The following is a 22,851-nucleotide window of genomic DNA, read 5'->3' on the forward strand; positions in this document are numbered from 1 at the left end:
ACCATTGTGTTACATATAACAATTAAACCAGCTGTTGTACACAACGAAAAAACTAAGCAAAATTTGATACTGGACAGAAGGGGTAACAGAAACAAAATAGAAACCTTGCAATAAAAATGAGTAGAGGCAGCCATGTTACATAGAGATTCTTACCCAATATAAACACGCATGACCTCAGGGGTATTTAGAACTTTCCCCAGGGACCACAGCAATGCTCCATAAACTCTCATGAGCTGATAAGACATGCCAAGAGATATTTGGTTAATAATACAACAACAACAAAAATGGAGTAGCAGATAACTCAGGTGAAATATAACAATGTGGTGGAAATGGAAATATATCAGCTTGCAGATTTGACCTGCTGTGTGTCCACTTGGTCTGCCTTATTCAGAACAACACGAATTTTATCATCATGGCCATGGAGAGATCCAATCACACGCTTGAACTCGTCACTGATATCAAGCTTATGAGGATCAAATAGTAGAAGTATAAGGTCACATTTGGATGCAAACCAAGACGTAACACCAGTAAAATCATAGCTACGTTGTGTTCGCTGTTTTTCTCCAGAAAGAACCCCTGGAGTATCAACGAATGTTATGTGCTCCAAAAGCTGGCAAAAACAGAAATGATCACAATTTTGCTAGATTTTAATATGAAGATATATAAGACGCTAGGTTAAGGTCAACATACTGCATGTGGCATCTGAGAGCACTCAAATTTAGATAAAAAAGCAGTTCCAAATGATGACAGACCACTGTAGGGCATGTCCGCTTGAACCGCTATAGTGTTTCCAGGAATACTCCTCTCATCTGGACCTGACTGTGTAGAACCTTTTTTTTCAGAAATTAATAATTTGAACACAAAAATTCACTTGAAAGAACAAAAATATTCAACACATGACTGAGAAAATGCACTATCCTCTGGTTCTGGGACATTTAGGTCGCATGAAAGGTAAAATTAAAATTAAACTTCATTCATAATTGTGGATCCTCCCCTCAAAGTTAATCCACGAATAGACTTATCATCTGAGGCTTTCCAAAGTTTCTCCTTTATTTCAAATTCCTTCATGTTTAAGATTTTTTGCTGGAAGCTTGGGACCACAAACAGCCATTTCATTATTTAAAAATCCCTCCCACACAAAAAAAGGAAACAAACTTCATTTACAATGCTGCAGCGCTGGTTATGATGCACAGATAACAAAGGGCCTGAAGGAATTGGTTTCATTCATCCAGTATTTTGCATTCTTTCTCCTAAACATTTTCTTCATCTCATTTCTTCTCCCTTCTTCTGTTTTCTGCTTCTATGGAAACTTTCTACTAATATCTAAAGTAAAGAAACTTATGTAATGAACGATTTCCTAGAAATCCTTCTGAAGCTAATTTAAGTTATTAAGTTACAAAAAGTTACAATCAAGATGAAGAATATACAACGTCGACAGTTTTAGAGAATCATTAAAGTTTCTTAGTACCGTCAACCATAAACTTATTAATTCATTAGACAATGAATACGTCGGTTAGGAAACATGTTCGAGTGCCATTGCTAAGAACATAAAGAAAAAACATACCATGACGACGACGAATCTATCAGTTGTAGGTTCTGGTCCTATATGAGCCCCTGCATAGAGTAATCAAATTAATAAGTTGGCTCAATGTTTCTGAACATTTTCCACATGTTTTGAGGAGCAGAGATGTATATTTGAATAGATAGATTATCTCACCAACCTGGATAGCTAGTCCTTAGTAAATGCTTTATAAATGTTGTCTTCCCCGTGGAATATTGACCCAAAAGCATAACCATGGGCTTGGCATCAAAATCGCTATTTGTCTAAAAAAGAAGTGAGAAGATCAGAATTTTTATGGTATGGGCCGTATGATTACTACCAATTACAAACAACAACATAATTAACCTCCTATAGCTCAGAAAGATGGGCGTCTAAGATGAAGATGAAGTTATAAGCAATTTGCTCATGCTAAGAGGAATGAAGAAGAAACTAAATTCTTAGATCCTTGAATAACATATTGCATAACTCACCAATAAAGGAGAAACAAAATCATTAAATCGGTAAGTAGCTTCCAAAGGCTTCAACTTTTCAATATACAGCTTCTTCAAGCCATCAATAATTGAAGTGACAGAGCTTAAAGGGATCTGAACAGAAGAAACAATGTAAGAAGTAATGCAAGGGGACACAAAATATAGGCATCAAGAATTAAGAAAAATAATTAGACAGACCAAATTACCATATCGTGAGGGATTGTCTTTGACTAGTGTAACATATATCAAACATCATGTACTAATAGATATCTTGAGTTACGAAATGCTAATATCCAACTTACTCAATGGCAGTTCAATCACCCATTTATAACAAATATAAAAAATTTGTATGTGCAAGCTGAACAAAGCTGTGTGTATTTTCATTTCCACTCTTTTTCCAAGTGTCGTCTTTTATCTTTTACCTCTCCTCTCACGTTTTCTTTTAATATGTTGCCGGACTTGGTTCTGCATCTGAACCCATATGTATCTTCACTGGCTCTAATGCAACAGTTAAACATTTTAGAGTATCGACAATTGAAATTTAATCCATGCCCTTATTCGAGATGTGTTGAGACTGACACTAGCACAACAAATACAAGTCATATTGGAGTGTGTTGGATGCAGAAAAATGGTCGTGGTGTTGGTGAGAAACATTCAAAAGGTTATTTGTTGACAGCTTGAAGCCATATGTTGTTTAAACACATACGAAGAGGAACCTTTAACATAACAGCGGTAATATACTAACAAAACCTAAACACATCACAAGCAGTAGGTACATTACAAGCTCAACAAAAACAATCTCTGTTATTACTTCGGATTTAAATCATTACGGCCTTATTCTATTTTATTTTTTACTATTAAATCTATTAAGCGGATAGGTACAAGTTACAAGTAGGGTAAAATATACATGCGTTGATCAATAAATTTTCAAGACAGATAAGGATGTGCTGCACAAGATCAAAATAAAACCATACATGTAATTTTGCATGGTGATGTACATAAATTAAAGAAGTGTTATATCTCAGATATTATAAAAATTTCAATGTTTACAGTTAATCATCACATGAACTGCCATATTTCCTACTAATAATTCCTTAAGAAATTATAGAGAATATATAAATATGATCCAGTTACAATTCAAATAAATTAAAATTATAATACCTTAATTTATACAATCACTTTTTTTATTCCGTCTGAATCTCATAATATGTTTTTGATATATCAAGGATACATTAACTTTACATACATAAAAAAGGGAACATGCACTTGTCAAGTATCAGATACATATACAATAAGGGCATCCCTCCTCCATTGGAGCATCCATGCAGTGTAGCTTTTAGCCTTTTAATAAAACTATCTTAATGGCAGGGTTCCCAGGTTAATTGCATCTAGATACATATGTAGTTGTGGTTATGTTCATTTCCAACAAGAGATACATTCTCTCCACGTTTGCATTTACCTACATCCATGTGCCAGTTATGGACCCATGCTTCCAAAATTTTAAGTCTTAATTACATGATCCTCTTCATGCTTACTCAATGTGGCCTAAAAAGTTTTATAAATGGACCTATGTGTTGGTCCTTTTGTTTTGATGATGTTTTAACAAACAATTTACGACTAATATTGTTTGTCTAGTGTTTGTGTTTTCTTATTTATTCTAGACAAACAATGTGTTGGAGGTTGGATGGATTGAGCCTACACGATCACATCAAATGGAGGTTGACGGAAATAGTGGAATGAATTGCACAATTCAAGTCAAACTCAAGTTCAAGCTTCATCCGTAATCAAGACGAGCTTAATGAAGATCAATTGCCTTGGGTATATTAAATTAGGTTTATGCTTTGTGTGCTTATGCTTTAAGCTCAAATAGTGCACGTACACGTTTTCTTGATTTATTGACTATTATACATCCATTTGAGATAATAACGTGTTTTCGGATTATTGACTTAATATAACCGGTTTACATCTTTTATAAAGTCTATTAATCCATTTAAAAAAAGTTTCAAACTTGTTTGAACTCGTTTTGTCAAAATCAAGTTTTAATAAGTTCATGTTCGTGCATGTTTTTGCAAAACAGATGAGTTTTCACAATTGGGAAATGCAATTTGAAAATTTTATTCGTTTACAAGTTTATCTTCATATATACAAACATTTCCCCAATTTTTACTAATTTTGGAGTTGTTTTGTTATTTTCAATTGAATTTACAAAAATAAGTTTTCAGCAGTTTTTCAGAAACTGTAATATCTGTATTCAAACAATTATTTCTCACAAATGGGAAGCGATATCTAAGAAATTCTTTTCTCTAACATGTTTATCTACATGTTTAGAAACTTCCCTCAAAATTTCACGATTTTTGGAATTGATTTACTATTTTTAATTGATTTTACAGAGTCAGATACACAGATTTTCAGGTTTGTGCGCGTTCTATGAACAGTGCCGGTCGATCGGTGCACTATTCACGATCGACCGAACAGTGTACCGTTGCAATAACGGCTAGTTTTTTCTGGTTCTGATTTTTTGGGGATTTGCCTCGTTTTTTGGGTTTTTCTTTGGCTTTGGGTTGTTGTCTTAAGTTCTTATAAATACCTATCATCCTTCAACTCTTATAATAATCCAAGAAAAGTTTAAATCAAGTTTACAAGTGTTTTAAAGTTTGTTTTTAAGGGTGTTTATTAAGTGTTTATGTGAAAAGAGTTTCACAAGAGGAGATCAATCTTCATTCGGTTTTTGAGCTTCAATTTCTCATCTCCATCACTCTTGATACTTAGAGAAGTTTTTCTTAACTTATCTTCTAGCATACTTACATTTTGATTCATATATATATATATATATATATATACATTTGTGCTAGTTTGATTTAAGTTTAGTTTTATTTTTTATTTATCATATTCACACACAACCATTAAGCTAAAGTATTTTCACACAGTGTAATTTGGTTTGTAGGTGTGATTGAGTGAGCTTACATTGAGTTCTCATCTTGTATTAGAGAACAAACTATTTGTATTGAGCTTTTATTGTGAGGATCATTTTGTATTACACAAGTACACCGAGAGGAGTGTGTGATGAGAACGTAGTCGATACCAAGAGGAGTGGCATCGGTAGTAAATCCTAGGGAGAGATAATAAAGCCGAGCACTTGAGAGAGGCGACACGTGAGGACCAACACTTGACGTGGGAGTTTGTATAGTTACATTGTGAGTAGATTGTAAAATTTTCGGTGAACTAGAAAACCGAAATTGTGTGGAGTTGTAAACGTTTTCGATTAGCGTTGAAAACCGATGTGATAGTGGAGATCTCCTCGATATGAGGAGCGGAGACGTAGGTCAAATGGTTAGACCGAACTTCATGATCAATTTCTCGTGTTTGCATTTGTCTTGACGTATCATTTGTGCTCATTGCTTATTACTATTTTATATCGTCATTATCTCATGTTTATGTTGCCCTTTGTTTATATTGTATTTTCTTGCTCATAATTAGTTGTATATCATACTTACAAGAAAAATTTATTAATTAGTTTTTAATTGGTATAAAATCGGATTAGATTAGCACATTATCCTATTCACCCCTTCTAGGATACTAATAATTGATATCAGAGCTTGGTGCTCTTGATTAGAGGTTTAATCACCTAGAGTCAAAGATACAAGCATTCATATCTTGCTAATCTAGTTTGAGATTTATTGTATTTTGCTTGCATATTTTTAAATTATGGATATGCATATTACACCGAAGTTAGGTTATGACACTAATGTTGCTCTAAGATATATTAATTTCCCTTATGCTCAATGGTGTTTTAGATTTAAAATATTTGTTAAATTTAAAAATATCGATTTATGAAAAGTTATTGATAGTGCTTACATTGTGCCCACATTGGAGAAATCCAAGTGGAGCGAATATGATAAAAAAATGTTTACAATGAACAAGTTAGTGTTAGAATTCTTGCTTAATGCTTTTGAATCATGTATTTCTAACGAACTTGCTCATTTTGATAATGCTTATACAATATGAAAACTTTTTGAAGCACATCAAGGTGACTTGGAGTAGATTCGACGTGTTTTGGCGGAATCCTCTTCAAGTAAGAGTAGAGCTACATCATGCACACGGCCACTAAACGATAACCCTAGTGAGATATACGAGTCTGAAACCGATAAAGATTTATCTAGTGATGAACTCGTTTGTGCTTCTGAAAAATTATTATATGCCTATAACAAATTGCATCATATCTTTATTGATTTAAAAAGCAAGCATGTAGATTTAAAATCCGATCATGAGAAGTTAGCTTCCAAATTTAATATCATTGCTCAAGAAAATATTACTCTTAAAGAAAACAATGATATGTTAAGTTTGGAAAATAAAAAGTTAACATCATCTATAGCTAGCTTATCTCATGCTAAGAATGATGTCATGCTAGAAGTAGAATCTATTAAAAATAAATTTAATTCTTTCAAAAATGATCATGCTATTTCTACTTCTAGTAACAATGCTTGTATGCAAAATGATGAGTTGAAGCTGGTTAATGATCACATATCATTTTTAGATTCAACCCTTAAAACATGTATTATAAATAATAAGAATTTTATGGGCTTATGTGCAAAGTCATGTGCTAATTCTTTCAAACCACGCACTCACTATGCACATATGTATAGCAAAGTTTACAGATACTCGCCGAAAAGGCCATATTGCTAAATTTTGCTATGATCCACATAAACCCAATAAAGCTCATATTATTTCCCCTTATGCATCCCATCAAGCTTCTTCATCACACACACATGCACATGCACCAATTGCTCATCATAAGCATGTTAGTGTGTTTAAATGTGATCATTATGATCGTTTTGACCATTTGACAAAAATTTACTTTGATTTGAAAAAGGTTTCACTTTTGCCAAATGCTTCTAAAAGACCACATGTGTATAAATATAATGTTTGTGGTAGATCTGACCACTTAGCAAAGTTTTGTTTTGATTTACAAAAAGTTTCACGTCTGCAAAATATTTCAAAAAGATCAACTTTATTTGCAAATGATTCATGTGCACAATTATATGGTCAACATAAGCAAATGCACCTGTTCCATTGCACATATTGCAATAGGAAGGATCATTTATATAATTATTGCTATGATCGGTTACGTACACTAAATGCGTCCAAATAGGATCATAACCCTAGGACATTGAGCTATAATGATAGGGGTCATGTCCCTAAACCTTCCGACACCAAAAGTTCTTGGGTGCCAAAACAAATTTAATCTTTAAGAACCAATTTTTTAGTGTTTTAGTTTTTCATGTTCTTAAAAATAATTTTTATTTGGATTTTATGAACAAATTGCAAATAATTTTATAAACATTTTAAAAGAAAAAGAAAACTTGGTATATGCTTTGAAAATATATCATTCACGATTTTCTTTCAAAGATTTTCATGTTTTCCATGAATTGATCAAATTCAACCAAGATATTTGTTATTATTAATAAAACATTATTTTTCGGAATATACTTTGTGTATGAGAGGTTTATGTTTGAGCAAACCCCCGGATTTATTGGTAATTTATTTTCAAATCATGTTTATCGGGTGCTAAAAGCTTTAAATGGATTGGAACAAGCTCTAGAGCTTGATATGGTTGCCTCTCTTGTTTTCTTGTCAAATGTGATAAAAATTAAGATTGGTTTGTTTTTATGTTATTATGGTTTAAATTTTGATTTATGATTGATTTTCACTTGAATTTCATTTGGACTTTCATTGGAACTTTCATAATTTGCTTTCTTTTGAAAATATCTTTTCATGACTTTAAAAAAATTCTCATAATTTTCATGATCTATATACTTATAAATCCATATATTGTTTTATGTTTTGAAACACTATTCTCATAATGACATATCAATGTGTTCTCATAGTCTTTTATGTGAGTTGTGATTAGCATATTTTATATTTATGCTTGCTCACATATCTTTGCCTTAGTCATCTTTGCATATTTTTATATGGCATTTTGATAGGGGAGCAATCCCTATTTATATTTTTATACTCACCTATGTTATTTGTAGGGGGAGCTTACGCTCTCTTATTGTTATCCTCATTTTTGATGTTGCCAAAGGATGAGAAATATTATGAGGTATATCTTGCTTGTTTTTATGCATGATAATCATAATTCACATATTCATTTCGTATCATGCATATCTCTTTTGTAAATTGTTTGTTATCATCAAAAAAGGAGAGATTGTTGACCCTTTTGTTTTGATAATATTTTAATAAATAATTTACGACTAATATTGTTTGTCTAGTATTTGTGTTTTTTTATTTATTCTAGACAAACAATGTGTTGGAGGTTGGATGGATTGAGCTTACACGATCACATCAAATAGAGGTTGACGGAAATAGTGAAATGAAGCCTTGCACAATTCAAGTCAAGCTCAAGTTCAAGCTTCATCCGCAATCAAGACGAGCTTAATGAAGATCAATTGTCTTGGGTATATTAATTTAGGTTTATTCTTTGTGTGCTTATGCTTTAAGCTCAAATGGTGCACGTACATGTTTTCTTGATTTATTGACTATTATACATCCATTTAAGATAATAACGTGTTTTCGGATTATTGACTTAATATAACTTGTTTATATTTTTTATAAAGTCTATTAATCCATTTCAAAGAAGTGTCAAACTTGTTTGAACTTGTTTTGTCAAAATCAAGTTCTAATAAGTTCATGTATGTGCATGTTTTTGCAAAACAGGTGAGTTTTCACAATTGGGAAATGCTATTTGAAAAATTTCTTCGTTTACATGTTTATCTTCATATATACAAACATTTCCCTAATTTTTACTAATTTTAGAGTTGTTTTGTTATTTTCAATTGAATTTACAAAAATAAGTTTTCAGCAATTTTTCAGAAACTGTAATATTTGTGTTCAAATAATTATTTCTCACAAATGGGAAGCAATATCTAAGAATTTTTTTCTCTAACATGTTTATCTACATGTTTAAAAACTTTCCTCAAAATTTCACGATTTTTAGAGTTGATTTACCATTTTTAACTGATTTTATAGAGCCAAATAATCAGATTTTTAGGTTTGTGCGCGTTCTATGAACAGTGCCGGTCGACCAGTGCACTGTTCACGATCGACCGAACAGTGTACCGTTGCAATAACGACTAGTTCTTCCTGGTTCCAATTTTTTGGGGATTTGCCTCGTTTTTTGGGCTTCTCTTTGGCTTTGGGTTGTCTTGAGTTCTTATAAATACTCATCATCCCTCAACTCTTATAATGATCCAAAAATGTTTAAATCAGGTTTACAATTGTTTTAAAGTTTGTTTTAAGGGTGTTTATCAAGTGTTTATGTGAAGAGAGTTTCACAAGAGGAGATCAATCTTCATTTGGTTTTTGAGCTTCAATTTCTCATCTCCATCACTCTTGATACTTAGAGAAGTTTTTCTTAACTTATCTTCTAGCATACTTACATTTTGATTCATATATATATATATATATATATATATATATATATATATATATATATATATATATATATATATATATATATATATATATATATATATATATATATACACACACACACACACACATTTGTGCTAGTTTGATTTAAGTTTAGTTTCATTTTTTATTTATCATATTCACACACAACCATTAAGCTAAAGTATTTTCACACATTGTGTAATTTGGGTTGTGAGTGTGATTTGAGTGAGCTTACATTGAATTCTCATCTTATATTAGAGAACAAACTATTTGTATTGAGCTTTTATTGTGAGGATCACTTTGTATTACACAAGTACACCGAGAGGAGTGTGTGGTGAGGACGTGATCGATACCAAGAGTGGTGTCGGTAGCAAATCCTAGGGAGAGGTAGTAAAATCGAGCACTTGAGAGAGGCGACACGTGAGGACCAACACTTGAGGTGGGAGTTTGTGTAGTTACATTGTGAGTAGATTGTAAAATTTTCGGTGAACTAGAAAACCAAAATTGTGTGGAGTTGTAAACGTTTTCGGTTAGCGTTGAAAACCGGTGTGATAGTGGAGATCTCCTCGAGGTGAGGAGCGGAGACGTAGGTCAAATGGTTAGACCAAACTCACTGTTTTAAATATCGGCCGATAATCGATATTATCGGCCGAGTTATCGGATTTGGGACCTCTCCGCTAGGATAAATTGGATTTTTAATCGGTTATCGTTTTTCTAGGTTTATCGACGATTTATCGGCGTTATCGGCACTTATCGGCCGATAAGTAAGACTTTTTTATCGGGATTATAGGGATTATCGGCCAATTTGGACTAACATTATATTTTTTCAAGGCTATGATGCAAGTTTCGCTTTCTACAGTTAGTTAATGATTCTAAACATGATGATTTACATTTTGGTATGTTTATATTTCATTAAGCATGATTAGATTATATTTTTTAATTGTTATATTATATATACACATCATTTAGTATATCACTCCGATAAATACTACTTATCCCCGATATATCCCCAATTTCCGCTATCCGATAAGGATTTTGGCCGTCCGATAAATCCCCGATAACCGATATTTAAAACCTTGACCAAACTCCATGATCAATTTCTCGTGTTTGCATGTCTTGACGTATCATTTGTGCTCATTGCTTATTACTATTTTATATCGTCATTATCTCATGCTTATGTTGCCCTTTGTTTATATTGTATATTCTTGCTCATAATTAGTTGTAGGAGAAATTTTTAAAACAGTCCTTTTTTCAATTTTATTGGGCAAAATCGACTGTCTCACAAATTAATTAGCAAAACCGACCGAAAAGGGTCGTTTTTGCAATTACGGAACTGTACTAGTCCCGTGCAGTCCGCCTACCCCATCAGCTCCCCTTTCTTTTCGTTCTGTCTTTCGTTCATTCTTCTCGTGACCACTCTCCCCCGAAGAAAAAAAAAACCCTAGCCTCCTTCGTTCGTTTCGTTCCTTCTTTCCTTCTGCGATCTCGTGACCACTCTCCCCCGAAGAAAAAAAAAACCTGCTGGCCTCGTCGACCCCCGCCGCCGATCACCGCCATTTTCCGTCGCCGCCGACCCCGACGCTCTCGTGACTGAGCCTTCAACCCCCCCAAACCCTAGCCTTCAACTTCGACTTCGACCCCCTGCCATTTGCAGTCGCCGCCTAACCCTAGCCCTCCGACCTCGTCGCGCCGCCGACACCATCAACCCCCACCGAACCCCCATTCTCAGGTGTGTTTTTCTTTTTAATTTTGCTGTTAATTTTTGAGAGGGATATTCATCAAATTTTGCTAGAATTGGGTGAATAATGTGATTTGGGAGTTAGGGTTTAGTTTAGCAATTATTTACATATGAAAGGGTTTAGCAATTATTTTTTAGAGGGATATTCATCAAATTTTGCTAGAATTGGGGGAATAATGTTTTGGCTGTTAATTTTGCTGTTAATTTTGCTAGAATTGGGTAGGATTAGTTTTTATTTTGTGCAATAGGATGAATAATGTGATTTGGGAGTTAGGGTTTAGTTTAGCAATTATTTACATATGAGAGGGTTTAGCAATTATTTAATTAAGGGTGTAGCCATTATTTGAGATTGATTAAGGTAATAAATTTGATGTTGATTTATTCAGATATTAATAGATTATTTGCATATGATGGACTGTGTATTTTCAGTTTCGATGACGAACTCCATATCCATTATTTGTTTCTTTAATGGGAGCCTCGGCGTCGGAGTGAATAATTTGCCGGTGTATGATGGAGGTTCTCGGAAAATGTTCATGCTATCTAAGTCGTGTAATTTTGATGGAATGACTAGGGAAATACACAGAGTTACTAAAATTAAGAAAGAAGAATATACAATTAGGGTGTTCTTCAACTGTCCGATAAATGAGAGTAGAACTATTACCGTGGAGATTACCGAAGATGAGGAATTGAATGACATGAAACAATTAGTCGAGAAGCAAGCGTCAATTGAGTTGTTTATTGAGAAGTATCCGATTCAGGAATTTGCCCAAGTTTCACGACCTCAAGGAGAGTTTTCTCGGATGCTTGACTTAGACAACGAGTCGATTGGTTTTATGACATCTCCAAGTCAAGAGCCATGGTCTCAACCACAACGTTTAAGTGAGTATTCTATCGGTGGGACGTCAACTAATATATTTAACGACGCTTCAGGTCATGTTACGGGTTACCCACCAGTCGGAGCAATTATAGAAGATGAAGCAGATGATGATTCAGATCATTTTGAAGAAGATGGCGTGCAAATTGATAGCATGCATGTGGCAGCTGGAATCGATGATGACGCCCATTGGATGGAGCAATTTAACATTAACAATGATTATGTGGAAGCTGAAGATCCGTTGCCCGACGAGGTTCATAATGAGGATTGGATAAATACTTCTCAAGCTGGATTTGTTGATGTTGGGCCAAATTTACAACGACCTGAGGACTTCACTTTTAAAATCAAGTCTTTGTCATTAGATGATCTTTGCAATCCGAGAATGGTCCATCAAGAATCGGGTCAAATTCAAGCTGGTAAAAACTAATGCAACAAACTACAATGTGAAATGCTTCTTTAACGATAAGAATGAAGTAGAGAACGCAAATGAGCAAGATGAGAGAAATAAAAAATGTCCTTGGTTGCTAAATGCCGCTGTGAGAAAATCATCAAATGGGCAATTTGTAATATGTAGATATTGCGGACTTCATACATGTTGCAACCCGTCGGTGGATGTCGATGATTATTCTGCATCTTCTTCTTATATATGTAAGCTAATTATGCCTGAAGTTAGAGCTGAACTTGATCTGAATACAGGTCAGATATTTCAGAGGGTATATGACATGCGAGGGATTAAGATATCTAAATATAAGGCATATGATGCAAGGAGGAAAGCGTTGTCTAAAATTTTTGGAGATTGAGAAAAATCATATGAATTACTTCCACGGTATCTTGAAGCTATCAAACGAAATAATCCGGGTACTGAATATGAAATATTATCCGAAGAGATTGCACCGGGTATGGAGAGGTTCACTCGCGTGTTTTGGGCATTTGGTCCTGCTATTAAGGGCTTCACTTTTTGTCGTCCGCTATTGAGCATTGATGGTTCATATTTATATGGAAAGTACAAAGACGTGCTTCTTGTAGCGACCGGTGTAGATGCAAATGGCGGGTTATTTCCTCTAGCATTTGCAGTCGTGGAGGTGGAGGATACGTCTAGTTGGAAGTGGTTTTTTGAACTTATATACAAGTGGATTCCAAGTGTCCGTGCGCCAAGAATAATTACCTTTATTTCGGATAGGATGAAAGGAATTATAAGGGCGTTACATGAGGGTTTTAGTGCACCACATCACCATCGATATTGTTTAAGGCATATAAGAGATAATTTCAAGAAAAAACACGGTGAAATTAATTTGCAAAATCTTTTGTGACAAGCCGGGTGTGCAACCGACACATTAGTGTATGAACATTGCAGGGAGAAAATCAAGTCTTTGTCATTAGATGCACATAATTGGATTGAAAATAACTTGAAGCCCCAATTCGAGCTTTGGTGGGCATTATGTAAGGATGAGGGTGTGCGATTTTGCATGATGACGACTAATTGCTCCGAGAGCTTTAACGGCGTTCTTAAAGGAGCACGAGCTATGCCAATACAATCTTTGGTTGCGAGAACATTCTATAGACTAAACACATACTTCAACAAAAGACGTGGTGATGGCATAGACTGGACAACACGTTACACACCAAAAATGAGTCCATTTTGCATAGAAGAATTAAGGCAGCAAGATCATGTCAAATTACCGTATTCAACGACAACGAATGGCAGGTACAGGATTGTGACGATATCTACACCGTTAAACTATTTGATGTTGACTGCACTTGCACATGTAACATACCACAACTCTAAAAAATACCCTGTGCACATGTGCTTGCGGCTTCTTCTAATCAGCCGAGAGGTGCTAGAATTCCCAGAAATCGGTATTGCTCGCCTTGATATTAAACAGCTCACTATCAAAAGACATATAGTGAGAGTTTTCATCCACCTGATGATAGTCGGTATTGGCCTGAATATAATGGACCGCGTATAATTCCACCTCAGTACCGGAGACAAGCAGGTCGATCACGATTTGTGCGAATTAGGGGAACCATTGGATTTCTACCGGAATGAGCTTGACCGTATGAAGATTTTTCAGGTAATTCTCACCGAAAAACATGCGCTTTTTCTTCTACATACTAAAAACCCAATTCTGATATGCAACTGCATTAAATTATTGTAGATGGAATGGGAGCCCTACACCCAATTTCTACCTCAGCTACCCCCAATATGTACAGAATACCAAGTTGTATGGAGAGCTAGAGTTCCTCTTATATGTTTAGAGATAGTAGAAATACATGTACCGGACCGCGTGCTTTGACAATTTGGTCGTGCACAACATGTTCCGCAATTTGTTGAAAAGATAGAGAGGAAGGCAAAGAAAGGAGGCTAACAAATAAACTGGATGATCGTGCATCAAGCTTTTATACACAAATGGAATGATAGGCATTTTTGTATTGTCAACCAAATTGAACCAACTCCTCGGGAATCAGATTACTACACTTGGTATTGGAGCATAACCCGAAGATGGATACTTCATTCGACCACAATACCGGTTGAGTCGCAAAGAGGATATGTGCCCCGACGTATAAATGAGAGAGAATTAGTAAGTATTTTCATATTTTGATTTAAGTCCATTTTTATTGGTACTTTATGTGTTGAAAATTTTGCACGTATCAGCAATAGATGACGTTCAAACTCTTGCAAATCGTGGCTTGGAATTGGCTCGAGCAGGTACGATAAAATTAAATCTCAAATTTACATTCTGTAATATCAAATTTAATATGAAATTTTGTTTTTGAACTATCTATCGCAGATAGAAATCCCGAAGCACATGAACATGTATCAATATATCAGGCTATAATGCAGAGGCTTCAACAAGCCTTACACCGAACTCACGAAAATCGTCATGATGGATGGGAGGTAACGCCATTCGTATATACACGACAACAGCGACAAAGTCGAGGACGACGCAGAAATGACGATGAAGCTGGACCTTCCCAACGTGTCGACGATGGAGCTGGACCGTCACAACCACAAACGCAACCGGATCACGAACTCGTCGAAGGGCGGTATGGAGGACGACGAAGCCAAAGGAGGAGGAGGAGAGTTCTTGGATGTATGTAAACTACAGGTTATATACATTACAAAACTATTTAGGGATGTGATTTTTGGATTTGTAGTCGATAATATCGTGTGATATGTTTGATTTCTAAGTGGGTTTGTGGTGTTATTATGTTGGATTTGTTAGTGGGAGTTTGTGGTGTTATTATGTTGGATTTGTTAGTGGGAGTTTGTGGTGTTATTATGTTGGATTTGTTAGTGGGAGTTTGTGGTGTGATGTGATTTGTTAGCAATCCCGACTTTTAAGCAGAGAGGGCAGCCGTTGCTGAACACCAAGTGCACGGGACTAGCAGTCCCGTGCACTTCGTTTGTCAACGAAATGCACGGGACTGCTAGTCCCGTGCACTTCGTAAAAGACCCTCCGCTGCAAAACCGACCCTTTTCTTCTGAAAAGGGTCGGTTTTGCTAATATTTTTCAGTTTAGGTCGATTTTGCCTATTAAATTTTAAAAATTGTTGGTTTTAAAATTTTCTCCTTAGTTGTATATCATACTTAAAAGAAAAATCTGTTAATTAGTTTTTAATTGGCATAAAATCGGATTAGATTAGCACATTATCCTATTCACACCCCCCCTCTAGGGTACTAACACTATGGTTTAAATAGGCATGGATAGAATTGTGTTCTTTTTTTATTCCAATTGATTTCAAATGACAGAATATGGATACTTGCGCCTTAAATTATATATGGTGAGTTGTTGTAATACTACGGTGAGGATATTCTAGAAGTGAGAGACAACGCGGAAGAGAAATTTTAATCCAAGGGTTTTCTTGGTGAGCCACCCCATTAGAGGTTTTAGAGACTGAGGTCACAGACTCACAGTGTTCTCTGCTACAGCCAGTTAGGGTTATCCTCACTAGAAAAGAATGTGTAAGGTCTATGAGAAAAGTACTTCAACAAATAGTCCATATGTTACAACAAGAGACCATATTTGACCAATAAAAGAGAAATAATGCAGAAAATGAAATAGCTTATCAGCAATCACATAAAAGAATCCAATTAAAACTGGGAAAAAACTGATTTTTTAAATAGATAAATGATAAGTCAAAAGCTACTGTCAAGATCAAATTCTTATAAAAATAATAAGAAGGGCCAAGGAAAATTGGCAACAACAGAAAAGTTTTGCACAAAAGAGAACCAGGAGAATGAAAGTACCTTCTTTGTAGATTTTGTACTGAAAAAATTAAAAGATGTTGGTGCAGGGGGCTTCGGAGATGCTACATCATTACAAGAAAGAATGGGATGATGTTTGCAATGAACCTAATATTGGAGCAACATAAAATTAACAGTTGAACTTACCTTCTGCATGAGAATCTTTTCTTTTCGGTGAAGGTTTGTTTTTCTAAGAGATAATCAAAACAATTTATAAAAACATAAATAATCCGCAATATAGAAATTCCTGTTCCTGAGCACACAAAAGAGAACAATAGACCTACAGCTATTAGATTGTCCAAACCTTCCATCTCTGGAAGTTTTAAATTCTCCAATTCTGCAATAATTGACAAATGTAATGTATCAGCGGAGACATCATAAAAATGAATCACTTCCAACAAACAAGCAGATTCCATCCATTCACCTGCTTGCTTAAGGGAATCTTGAGAAATTTCATGACCTGCCTGCGCCAACGCAATTAGCTGTGCAGTTCATTAATGGGTCAGTGCCTAAATTTCAACTTTGCAATCGCAAAAGGAAGAAAATAGCAAGTGAAAGATCGAACCAGCATTGCACTAACGAACTCTTGAAAATCAAGAAACCCCTGTCTTTTAGAATCAGCAATCGCCCAGACCTTCGTGCGAAATTTCACAAAGCAACATCAAAGTACGTTGGTGATGAGAAATATTTAACGCAAAAGTTTGACATTAACCCCTAAAAGTGTTCATCTAACAATGAGAAGTTACCGAACCAAACTTTGACGATAACAAATAATCCATGAGTATTACTTAAACCTCGAGAGAAAAAAAAGGGGAAAGGCAAGGTCACCTGTTTGAGCTCGGGCCGAGACAAATTGGACATGGCAAAGAATTTGAGCGCATCACTCCCAGTAACGCGTCCATCTCCATCTAAGATTGAAACAAAGAAACAAAGAAATTGAATCAAATTTTGTTCTTTTGCCATTAAAAGCAAGAGTCGAATTAGGGTTTTTAACAAAAAAAGTTACCAGCATCGGCGACGGAGAACCACTCGGCGTAGATCTTATGCTTCTCTTTCGAATAAATTTGAGGAGAAGAACCCAGATCCATTTTCTAACCCTAGAAGGAGACGGGAGAAGAGAGAGAGAGAGAGAGAGAGAGAGAGAGAGAGAGAGGGCAGTTTGAACTTCAACGGCGTTCAGTGATTCGAAAAAAGGTGATGCCTTTTTTTTTCAGGAGGAGTAAAACGCCAAATACGGCGAGGCGGTGATTATATATATATTGAGTCCGGTTCTTTTCCCTTGCTTTTTGAAGCGTTTGTGCACATGGAGCGTTCGAAATCTCCGGGGCTTCGAAATTTTCAGCTTTATTATTACGCTATTAATTGATTTTCTGCTTTATAATTACGCTATTAGGGAGCTGCATTGACCAGTCAACTGGAATTTTTTCCGTTAAAAAATAGGGGAAAATGTATTAAGACCCCAAAAAAATAAAGTGATTGTGACCCAGCCCCTTAATGTTTTCCCCACGTGCTTTAACCCCAAAAACCCCAAAAAATATGATCTTGCCCCTTTCACACTCTCCTAGGAATTAATCCCAACAGCTTTCCAAAAATACCCCTTCTCCTTTTCTTCTTCTTCTTCTTCTTCTCCTCTGTGTCTTTCTCCTCCTCCTCTCCCCCTCATTTCTCCTCTTCTTCTCTCCTCCTCCTCTCCCCCTTTCTTCTCTTGTAAGAGTCAAAGACGAGAAGTTGGTAGTGTGATTACTCCTTGTTGGAGCCCGTCAGTGAGTTCTGAATGCCCTCGCCATCGAATACGCTGGTTGTAAGGGAGGTGACCGGACCGCTGGGCCTCAAAGTATAGAAAACTTTTTGATAGGGTGTCCTTGTAATCAAATGAGGATGCAAGAGCGAGAACTGAGAGAAGAGATGCAGCCGCAATGAAGATTGAAGGGAGCCCATTTCTCTCCATTCCGATCAATTCTGGTCACCGCTAATGCTACTGCTGGAAGAAGCAGAGGAGATGAAGAGAGGGTAATGTGATCACAAAAATATATGGTCTTCACATAGGGAATAAAAGAGAGAGGAAGGCAATAAATCTATCACTTTCAGCCCTTTGGATGTTATTAGTGCACTCCAAAGTAGAAAGTCTCATGTTCCTTACAGGTACATTTAATGGAAACTTTTAGGTAGAAATTAATTGTGTCCCTCCAAAAACCAAATAATTTGGGTTTCCCACATTTTGCAGGAATAGTAAGCTTACACAAGTTCTTAGAGATTCCCTTGGTAAGTCTGATATTTCTCTGAACGATATCTTTCTTGTTTATTCCTATAACATATTTGGTAGCAACTGAAGTTTCAGGTCACTATACATGGTTTCAGGATCAGATTCAAAATCATTGATGCTTGTCCATGTGAGCCCCAAAGAAGAAGATATGTGTGAAACCATATGTCCCCTTGGTTTTGCAACAAGAGTTAGAAGCATCCATATTGGGAGTGAATTTGGTTGCTTGCAGCGCTCAAGCTCCTCTTGAGGTTGCTGTGATTTTTTTATTAGCAGTATATTTTCGGATTATGGAGCATTTGGTTGCTTGTAGTTGAGTCAATTCTTTAGTGATTTGTGGTGAGGTTTGTACAAGATATGGTAGTAAAGAACATATATAGTAGAGTTCTATTTGTGAGAATTGAGCGAGCTTCTTGCTTCTTGTGATTACTATTTGATTTTTAAAAATTGTGAAACCTTTGGATTAATCACGTGGAGCACTAAGTTGATTTTGAAAATACATTATATATTTTGCACCCGAATCTGAGTATTTTTGTTGATAGTGAAGATGATTTGAAGTGCACGATAGAGCATAATCGAAACAGTGGTTGTATGAAGATTCATATGTAAGCTGTTGTTAATATAGATATTTCTATTTTAAAAAAATTAGAAAGTTCTAACTGAAATATAATCAATAAATTGGCTTTGTGTTATGTTAGTTTTGTGATTTTAGATTCCACAGCATAGACAAATCATAAATATTAACTTTAACGGTTACATGTTAACTCTTCCTGTCGTGTGTTAAGTATCATAGCTATATGTTTAACTTTTATCAGAACATGTTAACTATAATAGTTATATGTTGATTTAACTGAACGTGTTAACTTTTCTCTTAGTCTGTTAACTTTTCATACTGAATGTTAACTTTTACTGCTTTATGTTAACTTTCATCCAAACCTGTTAACTTTCACTGCTATATTTTCGTAGAAGCGTTTAAAAAAAACTATGACAAGTCTTTTATCTCATCCTAGATTATGAGAAGCGAAGTGTTTCAAAAGATGAAATAGAGATATTACCACCAATTACTACTAAAAGGAAGTGAAGAAATAGAACTAGACGTTAGTTAGTGAGTTCTATTTTAGAACTGATATTGTTGTTAATATAAAAAGTGAAGAAATAGAACTAGACGTTAGTTAGTGAGTTCTATTTTAGAACTGATATTGTTGTTAATATAAAGAGTTCTATTTAAAAAAATCAGAAAGGTTAGTGAGTTCTATTTTAGAACTGATATTGTTGTTAATATAAAGAGTTCTATTTAAAAAAATCAGAAAGTTCTAACTGAAATGTAAGTAATTAATAAACTCTTTTTAAAATTTAGCTTTGTGTGATGTTAGTTTTGTGATTTCAAATTCCACAGCATAAACGAATAGTAAATATTAACTTTAACAGTTATATGTTAACTCTTCCTATCGTGTGTTAAGTATCATAGCTATGTGTCAAGAGATGAAATCATGTATTCAAATAATATTAGCTGTAAGAATGTAAGAATTTTATTATGGTGAACGTTAACATGTTCAATTGAAAGTTAACATGTTCAGTTGAAAGTTAATATGTTATGAAGAAAGTTAACATATTATGGTGAAAATTAACATGTAATAGTGAAGGTTAACATGTTATGATGAAAGTTAACATGTTCACATGACAGTTAACATATTAGTATGAAAGTTAACATGTAATAGTGAAAATTAACATATTATGATGAACGTTAACATGTTCAACTTAAAAATTAACATGTTATGAGGAGAATTAACATATAATGATGAAAGTTAACATGTAACAGTGAAAGTTAACATATTATGATGAACGTTAACATGTTCACTGAAAAGTTTACATGTTATCATGAGAGTTAACATATAATGATGAAAGTTGACATGTAACAATTAAAGTTAACATATTACGATGAAAGTTAACATCTTCATATTAAAATTAACATGTTATGAAGAAAGTTGATTAAAGTTAACATATTACGATGAAAGTTAACATCTTCATATTAAAATTAACATGTTATGAAGAAAGTTGACATGTTCATGTAAAAGATAACTTATTCTAACATCTTCATATTAAAATTAACATGTTATGAAGAAAGTTGACATGTTCATGTAAAAGATAACTTATTCAGCTGAAAGATAACATAGCCAAATGAAAGATAACATGTTTAACAGAAAGTTATCCAGCTGTAATTAATTATAAAACTTCTTACATTCTTGCAAGTGATATTGTTTGAGTACACAATATGATTATTCTTACAAATTCACAGATTACAGCTTCGATGAAAATGACATGACTTAATAATTGAGAAATGTATAACCTAACATATGACTTAATAACTCAACTTATCAATACTTTACTCCGGTCCAAGAAATCAAAGTCGCTTCATCTCGGTTCCCCTCAATCCTCACGAAACCACAATAAAAAATTTCCAGTGAAATTTTAAGTATGACTATGCAAAACAACAAAACAAACATCACATTCTTCTAATTATGTAACTTTATTCTCAGAATACCTCTTTTGGTGGTTGTCGTTTGATACAGAATCAATTATAGGCAACCACCCAACTGCTACTATGTTTTCAATCAACTACATCATGACTTAGTATGTATGAAGAATTATCGTTGATAACAAGCTTCTGAAGTGCAGAGAAACTGCCAATCGAAGCTGGAAGAGCGTAAACTAATTTCCCCTAAATTTGAAGAACCCAAACTATCTTTTGTTCTTGAAAACTCGTTAGTTAACAAATTATCATGTAACTCAATCTGGACTATATTTGGTAAGCTAAACAAACCATCAGGAATAGAACCGTTCAAATAATTATTCTCCCAAGATTTTTAGGAATACTCCTAGTAAAATTATTCTCCCAAAGCTACAGCACTTCAAGCTCCGGCAAGTCTCCGATAAACGCAGGAATCGCTTCGGTTAACTTATTCCTTAACAAATTCAACATGGTAAGATTCGTGAGCTTCGAAAAGCCCACAGGGATCTCACCAGCGAGTGCGTTGGTGGAAAGATCCAGCGACTTCAAACTGTGCAGCTCCCCTAACTCCGGCGTGATCTCGTCGGATATACTGTTATCTTGCAAAAACAAAGTATCGAGGTTCTCTAACTTCCCAATCTCTGGCGGAATCTCACCAGTCAAGCCACAGTTTGCTGCATCGAATCGAATAAGATTCGACAAGTTTCCAATCTCAGCAGGGATCCCACCACTATAATCGTTGAAATACCCTAAATAATGCTCCTTTAAACTGCTCAAATCTCCACTCTCCTTCGGGATCGAACCCCTAAGCTCAATACTAGAAACGATGAAGTATTCTAAAGATTTCATGTGGCCGTACACTTTGGGGATCTCGCCGGAGAAGAAGTTACCACCGAGATGAAGGTGTCGGAGGGCGATGAGGTTGGCGATCTCTGGCGGCAGAGCTCCGCTGAGATTGTTGTTGTAGAGATCGAGGATGACGAGGTTCTTGAGGGTGGAGATTGAAGAGGGGGGAGAGGAGTTGAAGAGGTTGTTTGGGAGGTTGAGGTGGCGGGAGGAATAAGTGACGGTGGCGGCTTCTTCTTGCCACCGCCTCCGCCAAATTGACAGTGGTTTGAGGAAGTTTGAGCATGAGAAGAGAGGAGAGAGAGAGAGGGCAAACAAGTTTTGATGGGGAAGGAGTTGAGGGTATTTTAGGGTATTCCTAAAAATTGGCTCACTGTGTTGTCTTGGAAAAGAAAAGAGGGACTGAAACACAAGTACTTTATGGGTTGGGCTTTGTCACACAAAAAATAATTAGAGGGACCTGTTCACAATCACTTTATTTTTTGGGGGCCTTACTACATTTTTCCCTAAAAAATAATAAGAAATTTTTTTTCTCTTTCGTAATTAGAGGAGAAAATAAATAGTTCGATTGGACTTCGGACGAAAATGGGAACCCGGCGACAAATGGCCTAGTCAGATTTTAAGCAAGTTAACGTTGCTTACAATAAGAAATGACAAAATTAACATATTTCTAAGAGTTGTCTGTTACTCATTCTTTGGTGCGTCCTGTCTCTATACTACTCTATAAAAAAGTTTAAGTGGAGGTAATCCAAAATTTGAATGAGTGGTGGATATATTCTCATTTTGGAAGGGCAAAAAGGTAATTTAATAACAGATGTCTTTCTTTTCTTTTTCTTTCTCTCTTTTTTGTTTTCTAGAATATTTCATATATCATAAAAATATTTTGTTTTCCCCCCCC

The 22,851-nt window shown here is 35.1% G+C and overlaps 1 protein-coding gene across 1 annotated transcript in view; it reads right to left on the minus strand.

The window, feature by feature from the left end:
* The window catches only part of LOC109841095 (EH domain-containing protein 1-like), a 29,952-nt gene extending 12,380 nt beyond the window's left edge, over window positions 1-17,572 (minus strand). Inside the window, exons 1-13 of the mRNA XM_020409961.1 lie at window positions 17,345-17,572; window positions 17,167-17,246; window positions 16,904-16,972; window positions 16,763-16,820; window positions 16,623-16,675; window positions 16,486-16,528; window positions 16,342-16,403; window positions 2,032-2,145; window positions 1,722-1,824; window positions 1,565-1,614; window positions 691-819; window positions 359-610; window positions 154-233 (exon numbers count right to left, since the gene is read on the minus strand). Coding sequence (XP_020265550.1) covers window positions 154-233; window positions 359-610; window positions 691-819; window positions 1,565-1,614; window positions 1,722-1,824; window positions 2,032-2,145; window positions 16,342-16,403; window positions 16,486-16,528; window positions 16,623-16,675; window positions 16,763-16,820; window positions 16,904-16,972; window positions 17,167-17,246; window positions 17,345-17,426 — 1,175 coding nt within the window. The 5' untranslated portion in view covers window positions 17,427-17,572. The remainder of the gene's footprint in view (window positions 1-153; window positions 234-358; window positions 611-690; window positions 820-1,564; window positions 1,615-1,721; window positions 1,825-2,031; window positions 2,146-16,341; window positions 16,404-16,485; window positions 16,529-16,622; window positions 16,676-16,762; window positions 16,821-16,903; window positions 16,973-17,166; window positions 17,247-17,344) is intronic.

This window comes from Asparagus officinalis, chromosome 5 (assembly GCF_001876935.1).
Source record: "Asparagus officinalis chromosome 5, Aspof.V1, whole genome shotgun sequence".
NCBI lineage: Eukaryota > Viridiplantae > Streptophyta > Magnoliopsida > Asparagales > Asparagaceae > Asparagus > Asparagus officinalis.